The sequence below is a fragment of the Myotis brandtii genome, unplaced genomic scaffold, assembly GCF_000412655.1.
Source record: "Myotis brandtii unplaced genomic scaffold, ASM41265v1 scaffold212, whole genome shotgun sequence".
In the NCBI taxonomy this organism is placed as follows: domain Eukaryota; kingdom Metazoa; phylum Chordata; class Mammalia; order Chiroptera; family Vespertilionidae; genus Myotis; species Myotis brandtii.
Window position 1 is genome coordinate 1306815 of NW_005357931.1, and position 16873 is coordinate 1323687.

The 16873-nt window shown below is 42.5% G+C and overlaps 1 protein-coding gene across 1 annotated transcript in view; it reads left to right on the plus strand.

Annotated features, from left to right (window-relative positions):
* PSTPIP2 (proline-serine-threonine phosphatase interacting protein 2) overlaps positions 1-16873 on the plus strand; it is a 32737-nt gene extending 15864 nt beyond the window's left edge. Inside the window, exons 6-14 of the mRNA XM_014539281.1 lie at positions 3197-3259; positions 4684-4782; positions 5368-5448; positions 8885-8983; positions 9737-9833; positions 9952-10033; positions 11435-11469; positions 12533-12590; positions 15302-16873. Of these exons, the coding sequence (XP_014394767.1) occupies positions 3197-3259; positions 4684-4782; positions 5368-5448; positions 8885-8983; positions 9737-9833; positions 9952-10033; positions 11435-11469; positions 12533-12582 (606 nt within the window). The 3' untranslated portion in view covers positions 12583-12590; positions 15302-16873. The remainder of the gene's footprint in view (positions 1-3196; positions 3260-4683; positions 4783-5367; positions 5449-8884; positions 8984-9736; positions 9834-9951; positions 10034-11434; positions 11470-12532; positions 12591-15301) is intronic.

Sequence of the window (16873 nt, forward strand, 5' to 3'; positions counted from 1 at the left end):
ACTTCCGTATATAAATACTTTTAAAAAAATTTCAAACTTTGGGGGAAAATATGTCATTGCCAACTTCTCATTTCGACTGCTCAAACCCTGCACACTTTGGTTTTTCACTTCTTGGAAATTAAGCCATTTCCACTTATCTAGGAAAGCCATCAGTTGGTTTCTTTTGTTAAACTGGGGCAGGGAGGTGCATGTAGAATGACTGGCCGGAAGTTTATGGTGTACTTACACAACTACCCGAGGGTGGTGAACAATATGGATGTGGTCACCGTTCCCTCACTGAGTATAGAGTATGGCCAGAGAGACTGAGGTAACATAGAAATCATGGTAAAGTGTGATGAACCTTAAATAGTAGGGGAGATCCAGGCCACCTGAACATACAGAGGGAACACCTCACCTAATCTATTGGGCTGGGGAGGCTTCCTGGTGGAAGTGACCTTGAATCTAAAACCAGCAGAGTGAAAGGCAATATAGGTGAGGGTGGTAAGAGATGAGGCTCTCACTCTTGGTGGTTGGCAGGTAGGGTGGGGTCTTAGGAGCTATTCTCAGGAGTCTTGATGTTTTAGGGTTCCGAGGTTCCTTCCCCAGCCCAGAATGTCCTAAGCCTGACAGACAGCACATGGTCAATTACTCTCTCCTCTGGTACCCACATTATTTTACCATATCAGCTGAGATCAGAGTGACCATGGCAGAGTTTTGTTCTGCCTATTTGGAGAGCAGTCTCCAAAGAAAAGAACCTCCTTGGTTCCAGCGAGTGATGCTTCCAGTTTTCAGAATACAGTCTGAGTGGGGTAGACAGACAAACAGATCACTAAGTAGTTATTTCCATAATTAGGGCAGGGTCATTTGGGCCATTTATAAATCTCTCTTCTTTTTGCCCTCCCTCTTACTTCTCCCCATCCTATAACAGGGACGATTGTGCTTTTGCACAACTTTGTGTTATTACATTTGGCCTGAGCAGAAAGTCCGAGTCCTCAAAGAAGCGCCTCCCCAAGGAGACCTGAAAGAGAACCCTTGACTTACAGGGGCCACCATGAGTGGGGTCACCCTCTAAGTGAACCATGGACATGAGGACACTTAAATCAAGGTGGTGCAGCAGACAGAGCAGGACTTGGTGTCACCGAGTAGCCTTGAACAAAGGTCACCAATGGTGTGACCTCTGGGACTCTGGGTTACACCTGTCAGGTGAGAGAGTAGATTGCTGCTCTCGAGGATCCTACTGATGTACAAATGCCAGGAAACCTTGAAGGCAGAGCGAGGAATGATATGAAGTGAAAAGGTTTGGCTCACAGAACTTTGTAGCCATCTGAGAGGTGCTTGAAGCAGGTGTTATGCAGAACTTGGGCATAAGGAGGCCTGGCTTGGGCCATAAACTATAAAATAGTCGCAGCTTCCAAACTGGAAGAATGGCAGTGTGTATATTCGGACTAGAAAGGATCGTGGAATAGACCAACATTGCTAATGGATCTGCTCCATGGAGCCAGGGAAAATCGGGAACTGTTATCAAATACATAAACCCAGCTCCTCCTCTTGGCAAATGCACATAGGGGCTAATGTGAACCACACAGCTCCATGCAATGGCAAGGATCTGCCCACGAGTCCTCCATGTGGGGATCATGTTGGAGCCCTGTCTGTTCTCTCTGTCTGTTGTATCTTCACCATTAGCAGGTGCATAGCTACTTCTGGTCCCTCCCTTTCAGAGAAGATGATGCCTCAGTTCTCTGAGGGCCTCTTGGGGTTCCCCCAAGGGAAGTTCATGCATTCTACAAAGCTCATATTTGAAGTGAGATATTCTCTCCAGATATCTTGAAAATCTATTTGTGTGTTATGGTAACAGAGAGCAACTTAATATTGCAGAAAAGAAACCACATTCAAGTTTAATTTTCAATATTATTTTGCATTATATCATTTTGCACAAAAGCAATGTCATAGCTCATTTTGAATGATTGCATCTCTTGATCTTCTATCTTCCCAATTGCTTTTATAGAGCTACCATAGGGATAATGGTAGTTTGGGGTCATGATTAGGAACAAGGGCACAAGAGTCAGGTTTCTGGGCTCAAATCTCAATTCTACTTGCTGAGTGTTAACCTTTGGTAAATTAATCCACCTCAGTTTACTGTCAAGAAAATGGGAATAAGAGTACTAGGTTGTTGTGATGCAGGAAAACTGCTTATCACATAATGCTTGATAAATTGGAGCGACTATTATGTCTGAGGTACATTTTTATTATTAGCTGCATTATTTTGACTAATAAATGTATTAATGTCACAACCACAATAAAGAAATTGCTCCCAAGTGAACACAACAGAGTAGTTTACCTTTTCTGGATTAGATGGAGTGAAGAGTAGGACAACAGCCTGGTTGTTGTGGCTCAGTGGTTGAGCATTGACCTATGAACCAGGAGGCCACAGTTTGATTCCTGATCAGGGCACATGCCCTGATTGCTGACTCGATCCCCAGTGGGGGGCATGCAGCAAGAGGCAGATCAATGATTCTCTCTCATCATTGATGTTTCTATCTCCCTCTCCTTCTTTCCTCTCTGAAACCAATAAAAATATATATTTTAAAAAAGAGTGGGAGAACAGCTTTTTTTCAGCTGTCCTACAAATATTTCTTCCCTTCATCCTGTCCAGGCTCCTTGCTGGGTAAGGGTGTGTCATTGATGAATGCCACAGGTGGGAGAACAGCTTTTTTTTTTTTTTAGCTGTCCTACAAATATTTCTCCTCTTCATCCTGTCCAGGCTTCTTGCTGGGTAAGGGTGTGTCATTGATGAATGCCACAGAAGTGAGTGTTTATAAGTCTCTAATTTAACTGTGCCAATATAAGCTTACAGAAAAAAAGACCCCTTTTAAAATATAAATGGCACTTTAACAAAAGTGTAAAAAGTCCTTTTGACACCAAAGTTTCTTGATCCCAGATTTGCTGAAGAGACTATTTTAAGGTGATCAATGTTTCTCAATGGTGGCAGCCCAAGTTCAAAGATGGACCCCCTCCATTAATCAGCCATCGGACCTTGGGCAAATTGTTCAACCTCTTTGCTGAAGTTTTCTCATCTGTGAAATAATAAATAGTACATCTACCTTCTGGGTTGTGTGAGGACTCAATGAGATAATCCATCTTAAACACATCCCTCAAGATAAGATGGTATTAACAATAATTTCTGTTTGTATTAATAGTGCTTGTGTTCTCTTCACAGACAGAGCTTATAATGGATGCTGCCCATAAACAAAGGAGCTTACAATTCAAGAAAACCATGGATGTGAGTTTCACTTTATTGCCTTTTCCTGAAATTCTGTGCTGTGTATGAGCATATTCCTGCTCAAATAACATTTCAATAATGTTATTTATTAATACAATGACTCTTAGTGATTTCACTTTTCTTCTTTTTAAAGCCTTGGGAATATTGAGGATGAAACTAGATAGTAGGAACATAATATTACCTTTCTAATATGGGAAAGTAGAGCAAGTTAATTTAAATATTTTAGGCCAAGACACAAAATTATATATACCATATGATCCCATTTATCTTGTTGGATTTGAGGCCCCCCCCTCCGTGACTATTCTGAATCTTGATTTCTTTTTTAAAAAAATATTTTTTAAAATCCTCACCTGAGGATATGTCTTTATTGATATTTATTTATTTTTAAAAAATATATTTTTATTGATTTCAGAGAGGAAGGGAGAGGGAGAGAGAGAGAGAAACATCATTGATGAGAGAGAATCATTGATTGGCTGCCTCCTGCATGTCCCTTACTAAGGATCGAGCCCACAACCCAGGCATGTGCCCTGACCAAAAATCGAACCGGGCTCAGAATTCTTTAAATCACCAAGGATCATGACTGTTCTTATGCAACAGAAATCATGGGATTGATGCTACTGTCCACGTGCACTGGTGAGGCACAGTAGAATATTGAAGCATAATTATAATTTCCATGACCAAGTGATTTATAAACCTAAGTTCTAAGGATTATGAATGTTGGATTATGTTTTTTAAAAATTTATATGTTTTTCCTTCAATCTTTTTTTTTTAAGAGAGAGGAAAGGAGAGAGATAGGGAGATAGAAACATCTATGAGAGAAAAACATCATTGATCGACTGCCTCCTGCATGTCCCCTACAGGGAACTGAGCCCACAATCCGGGCATGTGCTCTGATCAGAAATCGAACTGTGACCTCCCAGTTGATAGTTTAATGCTCAACCACTGAGCCGCACTGGCTGGGCTGGGTTACATATTTTATAGTTACCCTAGAGGCCCGATGCAAGGACCTTGGCCCTCGTAGCCCCTCGCAGCCCTGGCTTCGTCCGGAAGATCGTTTGGCTGTTCAGTCTAATTAGCATATTAGCTCTTTATTATATAGGATAGGTCTTTTTATTTTTTCCATCTGAAATGCCATCTTTTGTTCTGGTCAGTTTTTAACACTAATGCACATTGTTTGCCAAATAAGAGTTTTTATTTCCTTGATCAGGCTGCCATTACATACATCATTGGGAAAAAGGCTAGAGAGATGTTGCAGCGATAGACAAGAAAGAGCATCTGCCTTCTGAGCAGCCACGTTCTAATGGTGATCACAGCCCTGTTCAGGGTGCCCTGTATTCGCTGGGCTTGGCAGGCTAGGATGGCTGCTTTTCAGGGTTATGTTCTGCTCACCTATTTTGGTCCTCTTTTGGCTCATAACAACTAAGGCAAAGAAGAACTATGAGCAGAAATGCCGAGACAAAGATGACGCAGAGCAGGCTGTCCACCGAAGTGCCAACCTGGTAAACCCGAAGCAACAGGAAAAGGTACCTGGGAGGGCTGACCACCTGAAAAATCTGAGATTTACTATCTCAAGCTAAAGCCAATCAGTGATCTTAAATAAAAGAGACCTGCTCCCCAAGCTTCTGGCAATATCTTCCTTTAGGCTAATTAGGATCCTCGGAGCCAAAAAACCCCTTCACATTTTGGGGGTTGTGGAAGAGCTAGAGAAAGGAGGCCATGGGGAGGGAGTGGGGTGATAAGTGGAGGAGGGAGTTTTGATTTTTTTTTTTCATTTTTCTTCAAAGCTCAACTCATGTATTCTTTGTAGCCAGGCTGCCTCCTGCTTGGGTATATTATAAATTTAATTTTATAAAATCTGGATAGAAGATTGTCAGTAACCAGAGGGCAGGAGTATGGCTTTAGGAAGACATAGGGCAAGATGCTTGATGGATATTTTGCAATGGCGAAAGATTAGAGGGCAAGTTGAATGATTTGCTCTTGGGAGGACCCTAGGTAAGACTTGTACTAGCACTTGTCTCTTTGCAGCCATTGCTTTTAGATCTGTTATGCCTATAGAATCCTGGCCCAGCATTCCCGATCCCTTGTTCGTTTGTTTTATGTCCTCACAGCTTTTTGTGAAACTAGCAACCGCGAAGACAGCTGCAGAAGACTCCGGTGAGGGGGCTCCCCGGGGATGGGGGAGGGTTGTGGTGGGGTTTACCTTATCCTAAATCTGTCTGGTATACCCAACAATGAAGAACATATGGATATGCAATGGGCTTTCAGAAACAGGAAGGGGGAAAGGAAGGGAGAAAAGGGTAGGGAAACTGAGGAAGTGAATAGCCAACAGTTTCTGGCCATGGCTTGCCCAGTCTGGCTGCTGTACATGTAATAGGATGGAGATGGTAGGGGCATGAGGCAGCTGCTTTGTGATCTGGGGCTCACTCTGATTTTTTTCTGGAACATCTATTTAAAAAGCCCATTTCAGCCCTGATTAACTCGTACCTGCTATGAAAGAAACAGCCACGTCTGGAAGCCTCGTCATCATTGAAATCTAAGCTCCAAGCTTTTAATCCCCAGCGTGTCCTGCAGGAAATAAACCTCTCATGACCACGGTCACTTAAGAAGTCTCTAAACCTAAAGCTAAAGTAACTTGGCAGAGTTGCCTCGAACAGACTGTCAAACTACAGCAGGAAGGCCGGGGAGGGTGGGGGGGCAGGCGGGGGGGTAAGAGATCAACCAAAGGACTTGTATGCATGCATATAAGCATAACCAATGGACATAAGACACTGGGGGGGGGCGGTAAGGGAGGCCAGGGGATTGTCAAGTGCGGGGGAAAAAAAGGAGAAACATGTAATACTCTTTGTAATAATTTAAGCAATAAAAATATATACATTGTGTTTACAAGAGAAAATAAGACATGACCCAGAAACGTCCTCCATTTTCAGTTACCCTCTCTACACATTTTCTTACCAGTGGTTCTCAAAGTGAGGTGCCAAGACCTGTAGCATTAGCATCACCGGGGAACTTGTTAGACCAACTCCAGACCTCCTGAATCAGAAACTCTGGAAGTGGGCCCAGAAGCCCTGCTGATGATTCTGATGCCAATTCAAACCTGAAAGCTGCTGATCTACATATACCCCTTCCCTCCTTTTCTCCTGATACAGCACAGAAGTGGCTGCTCCCACCATCTGGGCTCAGGATCCCATCCAGATGCCTGTCCCCATTGTCTTGTGCACACTTCCCTTTTATGGGGATTTCTTTCATTATCGTTTACGCAAACTCAGCTCCCTCCTGGCTTTAAAACTTAGCAGCTATTGCTTCCCATCTCTACCTTCTCCTCTCCTTACAGCCCGGCTTCTTGAAGGAGCTGTCTCCACGTCCTCATTGCCTCTGCCTGCCCCAGCGTGCTCCCTGGGGTTTGCTCCCTGCCCCTGCCCTCTCGGAGGAACCAGTGATCCCCTTGGTGTGAGGTCCAGTGGTCTGCTTTTAATGTTCCATTAGCACCAGCATGAAACAGAGGAATCAGTTACTAGTAATGGTTAAGAAATTACTTAGCCTCACATGCACTTGGTATGTGATAAGGAAAATGCAGACAGCAGGTGAGCAGGCTTCAGAATGTTTTAGCCTCCTTCCACCTTTGATTTCACATTGCCCCCCCCCCCTTCATTTTCAGCACATTGTGTTTACAAGAGAAAATAAGACATGACCCGGAAACGTCCTCCATTTTCAGTTACCCTCTCTACACATTTTCTTACCAGTGGTTCTCAAAGTGAGGTGCCAAGACCTGTAGCATTAGCATCACCGGGGAACTTGTTAGACCAACTCCAGACCTCCTGAATCAGAAACTCTGGAAGTGGGCCCAGAAGCCCTGCTGATGATTCTGATGCCAATTCAAACCTGAAAGCTGCTGATCTACATATACCCCTTCCCTCCTTTTCTCCTGATACAGCACAGAAGTGGCTGCTCCCACCATCTGGGCTCAGGATCCCATCCAGATGCCTGTCCCCATTGTCTTGTGCACACTTCCCTTTTATGGGGATTTCTTTCATTATCGTTTACGCAAACTCAGCTCCCTCCTGGCTTTAAAACTTAGCAGCTATTGCTTCCCATCTCTACCTTCTCCTCTCCTTACAGCCTGGCTTCTTGAAGGAGCTGTCTCCACGTCCTCATTGCCTCTGCCTGCCCCAGCGTGCTCCCTGGGGTTTGCTCCCTGCCCCTGCCCTCTCGGAGGAACCAGTGATCCCCTTGGTGTGAGGTCCAGTGGTCTGCTTTTAATGTTCCATTAGCACCAGCATGAAACAGAGGAATCAGTTACTAGTAATGGTTAAGAAATTACTTAGCCTCACATGCACTTGGTATGTGATAAGGAAAATGCAGGGAACTTTGCAGTTTCTAATCTTAGTTGACCTGTCTTTACCATCTTCTAAAATACTCTTTGTTGTTTGTTTGTTAATCTTCATCGAGGATATTTTTTCCATTGGTTTTTAGAGAGAGTGGAGGGGAGAGGGGAAGGGGGGAAAGAGAGAGAGAGAGAGAGACAGAGAGAGAAACATCAATGTGAGAGGGACACATGGATTGGTTGCCTCCTGTACTTGCCCTGACCAGGGCCTAGATCAAACCTGCAACCCATGTATGTGCCCTTGACGGGGAATCGAACTCAAGACCCTTTGGTGGGTGGGCTGATGCTCTAACCATTGGGCACACTGGCCAGGGCTAAAACACTCTTTTTTGCTTTACTTCCTTAACTCCACATTCTCATGGGAAAGACTGGAGTAAAGCCATTTTTATAAGGTTTGAGAACATGTAAAACAGTGCATATTATAAAAACATGCATGGGAATGATAAAATTTAGGACAATGTTATGTCTGGGGAAGGAGGAGGGTGACAGAGATTGGGAAAAAGCATACAGGAACTTTAACAGAATCTGAAGCAAAGTTGGTCAAAATTCTTGACAAATCTGGGTGGTTGGTACAAGGGAATTCATTATACTATCTCTCTACTCTTGATTATGTTTAAAATTTTACATTGTAAAATGTATAATATTTAAAAATACATTAATATATTACATTAATTGTTGAATAGAATAGCATCCACTTTATAGAATAGCTTGATTTTCCAAAAGTTGTTTATATTTTAAAAAAAAACTGTTGTTCAGGCAATAACTTAAAAAACCAGAACTTTAGAAGACAAGTGCAAGGACCCCCATGTACTCATCAACTAGCATCAACAATTATGACCAATTGACCAATCTTGCCAATTGAATTCATTCATTGGGGGAGGGGATGTGGGGAAGGGCAAAATTTGGAATCTGAGGCTCTGGCAGGCTGCCTTGGAGGAGATGCCCCTCAGGCAGTTGGAAATGTGAGCTGGAATTCAGGTTAGAACCAGGGTGTCTGGATTCATCATAGCTGCTTACCTTCAGAATTACACCCCATTGTGTTTGTGTTAATAGCATATTAGAATCCATCTGCATTCTTTGCTTGCTGTAAGAGTTTATGAGCTTCCTTGATGGTGAGGGGAGTACCCTAAATGGACAATAAGCTTGCATACTTGAGGGGTGACACTGTTTCTTAAGTCATAGCCAATCTAGACAAATGGCCCCTTTCTCTGCATATGCATTCACCTGTGGTTATGTTTCTGTAGGCGTTGGAAGCTCAAGAATATGAACGAATAAACTTCTTTCGGAACGCATTGTGGTTACACGTGAATCAGCTGTCAAAACAGTGTGTCACCAGCGATGAGGTAAGTCAGCAGCATCCATTAGCATGGAAAGAACTATAGGCATTTATTAGTTCACTCCTCTCAATTGAAACACAGAGAGGTACAGTGACTTACCCAGGGCCACACAATTGGTTGACAGAAGGATCCAGATAAGCACCTAACCTGCCTGCCTCTTGGCCTATTTTATGCTATGACTTTTTCTTTAAGAAATTCAGAGCAGGAGGGCAGAGAAAGGAGATTTGAATGCAGTTTAATCTATGGAAGACAGAGATGTTACACCATGAATGTAAGTCCCAAGAGTCACTCCAGGACAGCACCAAGTACTAGCAGCTGACCAATGCCCCAGCTAATGGTCACTCCAAGGTTCAGGATTTACTTCAGGACATTCATGGGCCATTATCCAAGTTTAATTTGTGCATAGTAATCCCCATGGGGAACCAGAATCTCAGAGGGGCCAGAATCAAGTTATCACAACCTTTGCTAAGAAATAGCCACTCTCACTCAGATGATACATTCACTTTAGAAGAACAATTAAACACAGAAAACCTGTAGGATGGAATGGAAGAACTTTTCTCCAAGTAATTGTCTTTGTGTCTCTGTGTGGCATTGGTCTTGGGACTTGGTATCTGTTTACTTTGCCCCATCAATATTTTTTTTGATATCTTTTCAAAATAAAATTTGGAAATGAGTCAGCCATATATCAAAGCCCCTGTTTTAATAAGCCACATCACAAGTTTTATGGAATCCCTCTTCCTTGATGTATCTTTTTGTTAGATGTATGAAGAAGTCCGTAAGAGTTTAGAGATGTGCAGCATCGAGAAGGACATTGAGTACTTTGTGAATCAACGAAAAACTGGACAGATGCCCCCAGGTGAATGGAGCAGCGGGGGCGGGGCTTCATTTCAGCAATTCTGTCAGTCTCTCTTGTTATATGTTGTTGACAGTGGAAGATGCCTGCCTCTTCATGTTTTGTTTCTTGATGCCTCTAGCACCCATCATGTATGAGAATTACTACTGCCCCCAGAAGAATGCAGCCCCACCAGGAAAGGCTACGGGGCCGAACTTAGCAAGGTAATGACCAGCTTCCTTTCACATGAAGAAAAATACTTTTAATAAACATTTTTTTGTCATTAGTGTTCTAAGACATTAGCATGGAAACACAGCTACCATTGCATTTGCTAGATTTTTGGAAATAGCAATTTTAGGGCAAATGTGAAATGGATTTCTCCAGTCATAGCTCAAGGAGGACAGTATCATGCCCGAGTGTAAATTTTATTATTCATGCATGAGTCCTATACCTTTCTCATAGCCTGCAGAGAGTAGGAATCAGCAAACTCTGGCCCTCTGTGAGTCAAATCTGACCTGCCTGTTTTGGTAGTGCCTGTGAGTATTTTATGGTTGAAAAAAAATGGAAAGAATACTATCTTGTGATGTGAAAATTATATGAAATTCAAATTTCTGTGTTTGTCTATAACGTTTTTTTCTTTTACTTTTTCCATCACCATTTATACCCCTTTCCCCTCTTCCACCTCCACCTCTCCCCCTTAAGTATATAAAGTTTTTATAAAATATGCATTTATTGATTTTAGAGACAGAGGAAGGGAGAGGGAGAGACAAACATCGATCAGCTGCCTCCTGCATGCAACCAAGCCCCTACTGGGGATCAAGCTTGCAACCCAGGTATGTGCCCTGACCGGGAATTGAACCGGTGACCTCTGGTGCATGAGATGGCATCCAACCAACTGAGCCACGCCGGCTAAGGCTATATAAAGTTGTATTATAACATGACCACACTCATTTGTTTACATTCTGTCTAGAGCTGCTTTCCCACTAGAGTTGACTAGAGTTGCAGGAGAAGTGACTGTAGCCAGCAAAGCCTAAATCACTTACTAACATCTGGCTCTTGACAGAAAAGTTTGCTGCCCCTGACATAAAACATCCTGAGAGAAGAGGAACTTTTGTTTTATATACTATACAGTCACCTTGAAGTCTAAGTTGTTGAATTTTCAATCCAGTTTTTAAAAAGATAATGGGATGGGTTGTTTTTTTTTGCGGGGGGAGGGGAAGATGGCATGATCATCATCATTATTCAAAACAGTTCATAGGAATTAGCTCTTCTAAGCCTCACAGTAAGGTAGGAGCTGTTTGCACTTCCCATTTCACACGCGAAGATGCCAGTGTACAAGATCAGGAAGTCTTGCCCGCACAGTTGAGAAGTTCCTCCTGCCAGTCTGGTTGCGGGGGCAGGGCCCTGTGCGTCTGACCACGGTGCATCTCGCTCTCAGCAGAGCACAATGTCTGCATCTTGCATTCCAGTAGTCAGTGCTGCAGGCCTTTGGCTTCATCAGAACTTTTCTTGACCCTCTAAAGCAGAAGCCAGATCTGAGGAGAGTGCAAAATGCTTGTTGTGTGATGTAAAAAACTAGGAAAACAATAACTTCTCTGAAAGACTTTGGTTTTCATTTCTTACAGGAGAGGACCTCTCCCAATTCCTAGGAGTTTACCAGGTAGGCCAGCAAGAAAGACCTTTGGAAATGCTTGTCAGGGTTTCTTTAAGGTTGAGTAGCTAGAATTGTGAAATGAAGGGAAAGAAGGGAATAATTAGAATCAAATTTCTGAAACAGTAAGTCTATATTAGAATCTTACTATAATGCTATGTGTCACACAGTGGAATTTGGTAATTGGTGTCTATTTTATAGCTATCCAAGAGAATTTAGCTCCTGGAGTGCCAAAAGGAACTTCTTAGAAGGCAGTATTACTTAAGAGATTATTTTATCTTGGACAATGAGAATGGAAGAGCTGAGTTTCCTTTGGATTATACAGAAATATAATTTACAGAAGGCATAGCTATCTAAAACCATTAACTTAATATTGTATGTTTTATGCATTGCCCATGATTGGATTTTTCACTAGTCACTGGTCTTCCCCCCCTCCCGCCCCCCCAAACTGTTACCATATCTCTGGGAGAAACATGCATTTTAGCATTTTTTGTTAGTTATATTCTTTGGATAATGAGGAGATCCTTGAGGGTAGGCACTTTTCTTTTTCCTGTACCACTCACAATACCTAACACAGTACTGGGCATATAATAGGTACAGAACAAATATCTATTTTTGAATAAAAGAAAGATATACCTAACTATGTTCAAGGGAATGAGGGGAGAGACAGCTATTGCTGCATGGAACAGCTTAGCAAAAATTTAGTATCTGGGGGAAAAAATTAATGGCTGAAATTATATCTTTGAAGAACATAAGGATCTACATTATTTTATTTCTTATTGTCTTATAATTACATGATAATGTGGGACTTATTTTTGTCCACATTTAAAGATGACTTTACTGTAGGGGCAGCTAGCTAGACGTGGGTGAAAAAGGACAAAAAAATAATAGTAATAGGAATTTCCAGAATATTCTCTGGTTTGTAGTCATAACTACCATTTGTATGCTTTGTTGCCTTCTTACAAAAGGGCAGTCACTAGAATCTTTGAGTCAAGTGCCTTGATTTGAAAGGGCTAAGATCCTATGAAAAAAAATGTTGGCTTCATGTTGCTTTGTGTGCTGCTCTTTGCAGATCACCCAGATTATTCTTCGGTTGATGACTACAGTTTGATCTACCAGTAACATCAATGGTAAGAGCCATTAATTTTTACGTCATCAAGTTACATTTAGACTGGTGATAGTGTTTTTGAAGCCTTTGATGCTGTTTTTGTTTTTAATCCTCACCAGAGGATACCTTTTTTCCATTGATTTTTTAGAGAGAGGGGAAGGGAGGGAGAGGAGAAGGTGTGGAGGAGGACACAGAGAGAGAAACATTGATTGGTTTGCCTCCCACACCTGCCTTTGGACCATGCCCTTGGTACATGCCTTTGGTGGGAATTGACCCCATGACCTTTTGGTTCCTGGGCTGACTCCATGACCTGCTGAGCCAAACTGGCCAGGGCTGATGCTTCTTTGTAACACCACTGCACGCAAGCAAGTTCTTGCGCCAGGCATGCTGGTGGGTGTGGTGTTCCTGCAGGGTGACTTCTTTGGATCCCACCACTGAAAGGGGACTGGAGACCACTCCATACCTATTTGAATGAGGGTAGTTTCCCTTCATTCATTATTCTACAACCCTTTATCTTGCTCTCATTAAGCTCTTTTGTGGCTATTATTCACCTACATTAAAAGCAATGCTCACAAGCAAATCACACATGATCTTCACCTTTTCATTCCCCAAAGGGGAAAAGTCATGTAAAAAGAAATCAATAGAAATAAGGCAAATATTAGTACACTCACCAAACACATAAGGGCATCATAGGGGTCATCCTGCACCAGATTACTACTGCTCTGAACCAGCAAACCACAAGGATTCCTAGAACAGGACTACTAAGTCAACCGTTGCTGCAAAGATGACTCATATTCTTTGGCATTCAAGTGCTTGCAACATGCCCCAAGTCACTGTCAGTCTTCACAAATGTTTCGAAATGCCTTCGAAGCCAAAATAGCAATATTAGATGAAATTCCTCATAAAGTATAATTCTTTTAACCCAGTGGTTGGCAAACTGCAGCTCAGCAAACTGCGGCTCACGAGCCACATGCGACTCTTTGGCCCCTTGAGTGTGGCTCCTCCACAAAATACCGACTTCTGCGCATGGGCCATGAAGTTTCAATTGCACTGTACGTGCGCACCCACACGTGGTATTTTGTGGAAGAGCCACACTCAAGGGGCCAAAGAAGCCGCATGTGGCTCCCGAGCCGCAGTTTGCCGACCACGGTTTTAACCCAATCAGCCATATCTTGGGGTATGACGATATATATATATATGTATATGAGCAAAGAAAAGGTCTGAAAGGATATGTTCCCAAACAGGTAATAGTCTCTTTTTATTTGACCAGGTGTTTTAATTTGTCTGCAATGAAAATTTATTACTTCTTTAATTAAAAACTGTTTTTATTTTATCATTTATTTTTTATTTTTTTTAAATATATTTTATTGATTTTTTACAGAGAGGAAGGGAGAGGGATAGAGAGTTAGAAACATCGATGAGAGAGAAACATCAATCAGCTGCCTCCGCACACTCCCCACTGGGGATGTGCCCGCAACCAAGGTACATGCCCTTGACCAGAATCGAACCTGGGACCCTTGAGTCCGCAGGCCGATGCTCTATGCACTGAGCCAAACCGGTTAGGGCTAAAAACTGTTTTTAAAGAATTGATCCTCTTTCCCTGGCCAGTGTGGCTCAGTTAGTTGAGCATCATCCCATGCACCAAAAGGTTACCAGTTCGATTCCCAGTCAGGGCACATGCTCTGATTGTGGGCTTGATCTCCAGTACGAGGCAGCCAATGGATGTTTCTCCCTCCGTTCCTTCCTCTTTCTCTCCCTCCCCCTTCCTCTTTCTCTAAAATCAACAAAAACATATTAGAAAAAGAATTGACCCTCTTGCATAGTTTGTCCTTTTATTTATTTATTTTTATTTGGCCAACACAGATTTATTGCTCATCCCCAAAATATACAATTAACACTGACAGCTTCAAATACTCTTCCTTGTATTTCTTTTGCATATTTCTGATCTTAGTGTGTTCCTGGGAATGAGAGGAGAGGCAGGTAGGATGCAGGAATGGAAGTGGAACAATCTCTCTGCCCCCTTCCTGGTTTTGTGCACAGCATAGTGGTTGGACAGTCATATACTTTACATAGTGATCCCCCCGATATTTCAAGTACCCACCTGACACTGTACATAGTTATTACAATATTGTTGACTATATTCTCTATGCTGTACTTTACATCCCCAAGACAGATGGTAACTTTTGAATTAAAAAAATGTTTATCAAAAATATAAATACATGTATTATCCTATATAATAAAAGGGTAATATGCAAATTGACCGAACAGCAGAACGACTGGTCGCTATGACGTGCACTGGTTAGCAGGGGGCAGATGCTCAATGCAGGAGCTGCCCCCTGGTGGTTAGTGCACTCCCACAGGGGAAGCGTTGCTCAGCCACAAGCTGGGCTGACGGCTGGCAAGTGCAGCAGTAGTGGCAGGAGGCCGCCTCTGTGGCAGCGCTAAGGATGTCTGACTGTGACTTAGGCCCGCTCCTCAGGGGGATCGGGCCTAAGCCATCAGTCAGAAACCCCCTGAGGGCACCTCCCCCCTTCAGTGCATGAATATTGTGCTCTGGGCCTCTAGTTTACCATAAACTGATGGATGCTATTATCATATCTCATTTTTCATTTGGAATACCCATTTCTTACCATTTGTTTTCCTTTATTCATGTTGAGTAAAATCTCAAGGTAGGAGCAGGGTGCTGAGGTGAATGTTTAATTCAAATGACATTTCTTTGTTATTTTCTTTCAGAAAACAGCTTTTTCTGGCTGGTGCTTCTCTGGCACAGAAGGAGGCACTCAGAGAAGCCGAATCCGTAGAAATTATGTCAATCATGAGGACTTTGAAGTGAACCCTGCTGTAATTCTTTGATATTTTAAATTCATGGTAAACATTTAGTTTAACTTAGCTAGTAGAGTTCTGCAGTTTCTAAAAGAAGTTGACAAACTGGCCTAGACTCAAGAATGAATCCTTCCCCAATCAGTTACTAAAATTGTGGATGAATTGCATTTCTTGCTTGATCCAGAACAGTCTCTGGATCTGGAGCCTTGACTCTTGGGGGATGGGGAACAGGGATGGCTGGAGAGGTGTCTGAGCATCAGCCTGCACAAGAAGCTCCTAGGGCTTTGGGGCAGTGTGCTATGGCATTTCCACAGTGACACACTCTCAAAGGTGCAAGATTTAAAATCGCCTTCCTTTTTGGCTGGAAGACTCTGATCATACTTTCTCATTTTACAGATGAGGAACTGAGACCCAAAAGTGTGAAATCAATTTCCTTACTGTTGTCCCAGCTGGTTCTGGACAGAATCAGAACTAGAGTGCGAGCTCAGCCCACATCAGTGTTCTTCTAACCCTTCCTGAGGCGCTGATGCTCATGTTGAAATGTAAGACGCCAAATGTTTTTGCTGGCATCTTCTCAGTTGGGAGAATTACCAGGGTTTAAATGTCAGATTTATTTTTATGTGACTTACTGTGTCTCCTGAACTACACAGCACCATATTTAATCGAATGGAGAAGCATCTAGTATAAAATATACTATCATATATACCACTAAGAAAGAAGGGTGGGAGAGAGTTGACAGTTAACTTGTGATAGTTAATTGGCCAAGCCCATTTGAATTTGAGATGCTAAAGTGTGTAAAGAAAAAAGTATATCCTAGAATCAATGAAATGTGATATTTTGACTATCAACTGAAGAGAAATGTAGAGTTACAAAGCCAGCCCTCAGTCCCGGGTCTTCTTTAAAGCATCAACCTTACCCTTTCACAAAAACCCCGGGTCTTCTTCTGTCCCCCACAAACAACAGGGAGATTATGTTCCCTTTGTACAACACTCGCGCACTGAGAAAGCGGTTCATTTTAGTTCATGACAAGTTAAAATAGCACCGGTACTTATTCAGTATGTCGTAAAATTCCATTCCCACAAGGCAAATGTTGTCCTCCCCTGCGCTGTGCAGTAGCTTTCCCAGGGCTATGGGCAAGTTGATAGAAGAAGCCGGATTCTTTTCCCTCTTTCCATGTAAGGTGCTATTGAAGGTGGCAGCTTCTTGTCATGACAGGAAGCTTGCAGCAGTTGGATATCCTTTTGAGAAATTGAAGTTTGCAAAGGGCCATCGACTTCCCCAAATTGAACGGTCTCAGGACATTTTCCTTTGAACTCAGCACATCCTAAGTGCTTTATTTATTGTGGGCAACTCCTCAGGGATTTCACTTTTCTATTCGTAAGTGTGATTGATGTAAAAGAGTTTTATGAATTGGCAGTATTTTTATTTTAATTGCTCTTTCAGTTTGATGTAAGTGAAATAAAGGTTCTTGGTGATTTGGGA